General features: G+C 57.4%; 1 protein-coding gene across 1 annotated transcript; it reads left to right on the plus strand.

The window, feature by feature from the left end:
- The first annotated feature begins 2,283 nt into the window (after window positions 1-2,283).
- Window positions 2,284-6,463, plus strand: RAX (retina and anterior neural fold homeobox). Its single transcript, XM_061170225.1, has 3 exons — window positions 2,284-2,572; window positions 2,858-3,114; window positions 5,933-6,463. The coding sequence occupies exons 1-3, from the start codon at window positions 2,284-2,286 to the stop codon at window positions 6,461-6,463; spliced, it is 1,077 nt and encodes a 358-aa protein (XP_061026208.1).
- Window positions 6,464-7,700: the final 1,237 nt, after the last annotated feature.

The following is a 7,700-nucleotide window of genomic DNA, read 5'->3' on the forward strand; positions in this document are numbered from 1 at the left end:
TAGCCGTATCACGTTGGGCCTCAGTTTTCTCTTCTGTAAAATGGGGACAAATATATTTGTCCTGCTCACCTCACAGGGTTGTGAGGATAGGATGGCATGAAGAATGTGCTGAAAACCATAAAGTGATACACAGAAACGGTAAACTGTGTATTGATTTTCATTAATTTAGCTTTTACTTGAAAAATAATTTCTCACTTGAATCAGTAGCTCAATTCTACCTACTGTGTACTCACATGTTTGCTGTTTTAATACACCTTTTTACAGTTTTATTAAAAATAGAGAAATTGGTGTACTGAACCCCTCCCATGTGCCCATCACGGAGAATTAACCATTTCCATTTAAAGATTCTTAACATAGTTACATGTCCTTTTAAATGTCCTTCTAACATTAATTTGAAGGTGGAGGACCCTAAGATACAGGTTTTTCTTTGGTTTCTTCCTTTGTCTTGTCTCTCAGGCTGGACGTTAAACTCCTTAAGGCCTGTGGCCCCAGCCTCTCCTTTCTTTTGTGATGTTGACAAGGCCCACATCAGTGCCCGACCCTCAGAAGGGACTCATGAACTGCTTGTCTCAATGCAAAATGAAGCCAACCAACGTTGTAGAGGCAGGGGTGGGGGGAGGGGATACGCCCCTGCGTGGAGATCAGAGGGCCTCTGCAAAGGAGATTTTAAAAATCTCTGTTTTGTATCTCTATGAGATGATGGATGGATGTTAACTAAACTTATTGTGGTCATCATTTACGTGTGTATGTGTGTGTACATGTGTCAAATCATCACGCGGCACACCTTAAACTTATACAGTGCAGTATCTCAATAAAACCAGGAAACAAAAGAAAAAGAATCTCTGGGTCCTGAAGCTTTTATTAGGAAAGCATTTTGGTTCACATTTCCCGCCAACATTTCAGTAAGGGCAGGGGCTGCCTCGGGTCTGGCATCAGCTTTGAGAAGAGCCAGCGTTTACAGTGCTGTTCACAGCACTGGGGGGAATGTGAAAAAACAAAACAAAACAAAACAAAACAAAACCATCCGCCCGCACAAATCATCTTCCCACTTGGCCTATGAGTCACTCTGGGCCTCGGAAGCCTCGTGGGGTCCCCTTTGCCAGAGGATTGTGCCTGTAGCCCCCAGAGAAGGGCGAGGCCTTGCACCCTGACGAAGGTCCTTCCCCCCTCAGCCTGAGGTTGGGTCATCTCCTTGGCCTGGAAGATGGTTTGGTGGGGAGGGTTCCCTCAGGACAAATAGTCTGCGAGGGTGACAACCCCTAGCGGGTCTCCCACCGGCTTGAGCCCGGCAGCGTGTCCGATTCGGCGCCTCCCAGCCTCCTGCTGGGCCGTGGGACCCTTGAAGTCGCCGGGCCTGCGGGCACAGATGGTCCCACCGTCTCCGGGGGCGGGCGCCGGGGTCAGGGGGCCTGCGGGCGCGCAAGTCCGAGGGGACAGGGAAGAGTAGTTAAATCAGATATAGACAAACAAAATAAACCCGAAGTCCGAGGCTTCGGACTACGGAGCCGAAAGAGGATTGCAGGTGGGGCTAAAAAGAGGAAGAAAGAGGGGAAAATTCATACTGGGAAGAAGCGTGGACTGACTTCCAAGGCCAGAAAGCCAGGGAGCCTTCTCTCGGTCTTTCCAAGGGTCGCCCCTGGCGCTCAGCCCGGCGGAGGAAGCGAGCCTCGGGGCAGAAGGCGAGCCTGGGCTGAGGGAGAGGAGCCGAAGGAGGGAGGCAAGCCCGAGGGGGAGGTGGGACCGAGGGCGTCGGCCCCACTGAGGCAGGACTGGGGGGAGTGGGCCCTCGGACCCGGGTCCCCGGGCCCGTCAAACATGCCCCCGCGGGTCTCCGGAGTGTTCGGAGCTGATCGAGAGGTGGGAGGTGGAAGGTTCGGAGTGCCGGCCCCGCCCGGGGTGGGTGGGCGAGAACCCTGAGGCTAGGCGAGGGAAGGACCCGCCCCGCTGCGGGGGGAGGGACCAGGGAAGAGGCTGGGTCCCGGGCGAGAGGGGAGGAGCCGGGGCGACCCGGCTTGGAGCCTTCAGCGCCGGGAGACCCAGCCACCGGGAGTTGAAACTCCGACTCCCGCCGGGACCTAGGCGGCCGCGGGCCGAGCGCTCGCCCTCCTCTAGCGCGCGCGGCCGGGGTCCGCATCGCGCGCGGAGCTTGACCTTGAGTCAGGACCCCTCGGGTTGGACAACCGCACCCGGGAGGGGCCGACTTCCAGCCTCTGCTCTCGGTCTTCCAAGCAGGCGGCGCTGCCGAGAGCGCGGGCCGCGCCCTCCGGCGTCCCGGCGCTCCCCATGCACCTGCCCGGCTGCGCCCCAGCCATGGCCGACGGCAGCTTCTCGCTCGCCGGCCACCTGCTCCGCAGCCCGGGCGGGAGCACCTCGCGGCTGCACAGCATCGAAGCCATCCTGGGATTTACCAAGGACGACGGGATCCTCGGCTCCTTCCCGGAGGAGCGGGCCGCCCGGGGTGAGAAAGAGCGGGATAGCAGGCCGGGCGCGCGGACCTCCTGCCCCAAGGCGCCTGCAGGAGGCGCCGAGCCCTCCACGCCGCCCGCCCCGGCACCGGCTCCCGAGTACGAAGGTGAGTGCGCACCCCGCCTGCTCCGAGACCCTTAGGGCTCCCAAACTTAGGAGCTCTGCAAGAGGAGAGAGCCCTGCCTTAACTTTTATTAAGGCATCTGAGCGCAGGGGTGGGGGCTATGTGCGTAGCAGGAGCTTCCAACATGCGTTCAGGGAAAGCTAAAGGGGCCCTCGCAGCCCTGATCCCCGACCTCCCTGGGCCATCTCGGAGCCCGCATGGGTAGGCGGGGTGGCCCTCGGATACTCCGGGGAGTGTCTCTGACCGTCCGGGGTCTCGTCGTCCCAGCCCCTCGCCCCTACTGCCCCAAGGAGACCGGGGAGGCGCGGCCGAGCCCTGGGCTGCCTGTCGGACCTCCAGCCCCCGGCGACTCGAAGCTGTCAGAGGAGGAGCAGCCCAAGAAGAAGCATCGACGGAACCGCACGACCTTCACCACATACCAGCTGCACGAGCTGGAGCGCGCGTTCGAGAAGTCCCACTACCCCGACGTGTACAGTCGCGAGGAGCTGGCCGGCAAGGTCAACTTACCCGAGGTCCGGGTCCAGGTAAAGCGCCCAGATGGGCCCACGGGAGGGCCGGAAGCTCAAGCTGCAGCCAAAGCTCCCTTGAATCCCTGGGCGTCCACGCGTTTATTATGGCACTTTTCCCACGGGCCCTCCTGCGCTTGGTTCTCCCAGAACCCCACAGGAGCGTCACAGATTTTCCATGCGCCCCATGCCCCGTCCCTTGGACAGTCTGTTCCAATTTGTAGTAGCATCTCCCCTTTGGGGGCTCCCTCGTTCTAAGCTAAAAGAGAGGAACTGGCAATGGCTGGCAAGATGAAGAGGCGACAGCATCCAGGACTGGGGCGGGGGCCGGGAAGCACTGAGTGGAGAGGGAATGTAGGCAGCGGCTCGAGGGTAACTGGATTGCGGCCCCAAATGCCACCATAGTCAGTTACGGCGCGCACCTTCTTGAAGACGAAAACCCTATCTTCTTAAGGAGAGCCTGGCGCCTCACAGTTGAAACTTTCGGTGGATTTGTTTAAGAAACTGACTTTTGCTTCTCGGGTGCACATCCAGCCAAACTTCCCACTGCTGCAGAGGCCTTTTCTTTTTATTTAAAGGGGTTTTCGCTTTAATTAAAGCTGAATTATCTTTAATCCCTGATCATTAAAATATTTGAAAGCCTTAAATATTTGCTAGTCATCTGTGAAAAATCCGGGAGAATTTCCAAATTGGGAGAGTTTACAGAGGCCTGAAAGGGAGACATTGGGAACAAATTTCACCGCATCTGAAAGGCAGTGGAACTAAGATGGGATTTTTGTGTGTGTCTAATGAATTAGATTTCCAGGAAGTGAGGATACTCAGATGTTTGGGGCTTTTAGCCTTGTCTTAAAAGTAAAAGCGGACAGGCTCTTGCCTTTTGTCTTTTCTGTTTAGTTTAAGGGGTTGAAGTAATGAGTAAATGTCATGGTTTTAAAAAATAGTTCCCTAATGTGACTCAGGATTAACTGGCAAGGACAGTTCAATTTCTCCTAATTTGGGGCAGTAGAGCTGCAAGGATTTCATTGAAGGGGTGGACATTTTAGCACCTGCTTTTCAGGGAGGAAGGATGGGGTAGGGAGAGGGAAAGAAAACAAGTGAAAGATGAAGAAAGAGGAAAGGGCAAAGCCCTCCAGTGCCCCTCCGGGCACAGCCCACTCAGGGGCTGCCTTCATGCCTCTGTCCCACATTCCTTCCTCTTTACTTGTTCCTTCCCTCTCTACTTGTTTGGGGATGTTTGCTTCTTGTTTAAGACGTGAGCTTCTTGAGAACAGTGTCTGACTTCTCTGTGATCACAGGGCCAGCACAGTGGCCCAGCATATGGTGGGTTCTTAACACATGGGTATGATGTAATCAGGTTGGGGGGGGGTAGGCAGAGTCTCCCACTGTGTTGAGGACAGCAGTAGAACAGGAGAAGAGCAGACTATCCCAGGTTTTAGCCCTCTGACTCTGGATACTGGATCTGAAGCCTATAGCTGATATTTTGGGGGATGGAGTGGGATGTTGGTGGGGGGAAGGGAGAGGCAGTGGGATGGAAGCCCTCACCCAAGCCAGTGTTTCTCTATATAGCTAATGTTTCTGGGAAAATCAGGGCCTCAGATATGCTGATGAATCTTTTATTGAAAGGGGCCCGGGGTACCTGCATTTTTGTTCTTTCTCTCTTTCCCCTCCCCCAAAATCCCAGCTTTGCAGACAGTTGCCCTGCTCTGCTCAGGTGCTGGATGGCTTTTTCTCAGTTCTCCTATGAGGTCCCCTCTCCCTATTATTAACTCAGAACTGCTGTCTCCCTTCTGACATGGCAATTATTCCCACATTTTCCTTCATGAATTTAACACTGAAGCCCCCCCAGTTTGGCCAAAGTTCTTTCTAGATTCCCCACTAAACTAGACCAGTTCTCTCTGTTCTGTGCCTGAGGGTGGTAACTTGGTAGTGAAACCTTAATTACACCTTTTCTTGTGCTTTTATCAAATCAGTAATGGAAGTTGCAGCCTTAAGAGACCAGACTTCACTCTTGGTGTGGACTTTCTCTATGTAAAGAAAAAAAGAAAAACTTGAACTCATTGAATTCATCTTAGGGTAACGTCAAAACTAACTCCACGGAGTAAAAGTAGATTATTAAACTTGAACTATTGTAATCATTGAAAGCCATTTTTAGGAAATATCAGACATACTAGTCAGATATCGATTAAATAAAAATGAAATCTTACGAACAGTAATAATGCATATTAAATATGCCTGGGATAAAATCAACCCACTTTGTTCTATCAGTAATTTGTGGAAATAGCTCTATTTTAACAGCCAATGTTTCCAGTTACAGTACTTAGAGTATTTGTTTATACGTATGTTTATAACAGGCAAAATGTAGGTAAAGCACAGAAAGTCTGCGACAAAAGCGCAGCCACTGTACCACACAGGGAGGAAGCCGGGTCTAAAGTGAAGGGTCGGGAGGGGCTGCCAACCAGCAGGTCACAGAAATTTGGTGAGATCTGGTTTCCCAAGTCCCACTGTCCGATTCCAGGGTTAACTTCATTTTTTTTTCTGCCTGCTCGGTGCCAGGAGTTGGAAACAGATACAACCACAACTAAGGGTGAGGTAAACAGGGACAAGGGTGGGAACACCACGGAGGACAGGGATGGGACAATGAGACTCGGCGCGAGAGAGGAGGAGGGAGGAGACTGGAGCAAAGGGGACAGACAAGGAGGATAAGGCGGGTGGGGAGCGGGCGGGGGGTGGCGGCGGGGATGAAAGGAGCAGGTGAAACAGTCGAGCCCCGGTCCTTTTCGGGGGTGGGGAGTCCTGCCCCCGCCGCAGCCCGACGGCGCTGTGCTGCCTTCCGCAGGTGTGGTTCCAGAACCGACGGGCCAAGTGGCGGCGGCAGGAGAAGCTGGAGGTGTCGTCCATGAAGCTGCAGGACTCGCCCCTGCTCTCCTTCAGCCGCTCCCCGCCCGCCGCGACCCTGGCGCCCCTCGGGGCGGGCCCGGGCGGCGGCGGCGGCGGCGGGCCTGCGGGGGGCGCCCTGCCGCTCGAGTCGTGGCTCGGGCCGCCGCTGCCGGGCGGGGGCGCCACGGCGCTGCAGAGCCTGCCAGGCTTCGGGCCGCCGGCGCAGAGCCTGCCCGCCAGCTACACGCCGCCGCCGCCGCCGCCTCCCTTCTTGAACTCCCCGCCCCTCGGCCCCGGCCTGCAGCCCCTCGGGCCGCCGCCGCCGCCGCCGCCGCCGCCGCCGCCGCCGCCCGCCTACCCGTGCGGGCCCGGCTTCGGGGACAAGTTCCCGCTGGACGAGGCGGACCCGCGCAACAGCAGCATCGCGGCGCTGCGCCTGAAGGCCAAGGAGCACATCCAGGCCATCGGGAAGCCGTGGCAGCCCCTCTAGGGGCACCGGGGACCAAATCAGGCCAGACGCCCGTCCTAGCAGCCGACCCCGAGCCGCAGGCGCTCACGCCTTCTCCCTGGGTCCCCCGGACTCGGCCACTCTTGCCCTGCGCCGCCTGAAGACCTGGGTCTAGAATGTGCATCTGCGCCCGACTCACCGCGGAGGGCTGACCCCCCAGGCCAGCCGAGACCTTCTGGCCACACCCACACTCCCACGGACCCCGGGCCTTGCTGCTAGAGGGGGACAGGCGGCCACGCTGCTGCCACCCCGGCGGGCGCCGGAGCCTCCAAGTTCAAGGGACCCAAAGCGCCTGACCTCGGCCGCTCCCGGGCGTCGTGGCAACCCCAGAAAAGGCCGACTGGGAGGAAGGGGAGGCGGAGAAAGGGTTTGAGGAACTGTCTGTACAAGTAGTTTCGAAGAATTGAGGAGGAGAATTAAAGATTTACCTGTTTTGGTTTGACTCTGGTTAAGCGCGCTCAGGACTGCGGTGGCGGGGAGGAAGATGTGCGTATGAAGGAGGGTTCTGGAGGGGCTGCCATGATGCATGTGGAGGGTGCGGGAAAGCAGAGGGCTGCGCAGGAGCTGGGGCTCCCTCCTGCGCATCCTCCTCGGGGAGCTGTACTGCAGCGGAGAATCGCCAGCGTCCCAGACACAGCGACGCCCTAGACCAGAGCGCCCCTCTCCTGGCACGGCGGGCACCTGCGAGTGTGTGGGGTTCCGGGTGTTTGGAGCCTAAGGCTCAGTTGCCTGCGCGTTCCCAGCCCCTCGATACCCCAATAGCCGAGCTGCAGCTGCTACTTTGAAGGACAGACCCTAGGAAGCGTCTGCACCATCTTCCCAGGGTAAGAGTTGAACTCCCCGAAGCTCCTGGCGGCCCCGCCTCCCTCTTTCCAGCCCGCCGCGGCCCCAGGCCCCTCTCAGATCATTGTGCAGGTCACCGGCTCGGGGCCCGCCCCTGCTACCCAGGGTTGATGACATTAGTGCTCCGAAGACTGGGGCATGGCGACTTTCCTTTTCTAAGCCCCGCGCCACCCTCTCGCCTCCCCAACTCGCTCCGCACCCGGCAGCCCAGTGGTTCTGCTTGACGCGCGTCGGGCTGGCAGTCGCGCTCAGGGAGAGTGTCCTGGAGCGCTCTGAGCCGCGACCCGGAGGGCACATTCTCGCGGGCGCGTGGTGGACAGTATTGCGGCTCTTTGGCGCCGTCTCTGGGGGGCGGGAAAGGAATCCAGAAGTCTCC

The sequence above is a fragment of the Eubalaena glacialis genome, chromosome 15, assembly GCF_028564815.1.
Source record: "Eubalaena glacialis isolate mEubGla1 chromosome 15, mEubGla1.1.hap2.+ XY, whole genome shotgun sequence".
NCBI lineage: Eukaryota > Metazoa > Chordata > Mammalia > Artiodactyla > Balaenidae > Eubalaena > Eubalaena glacialis.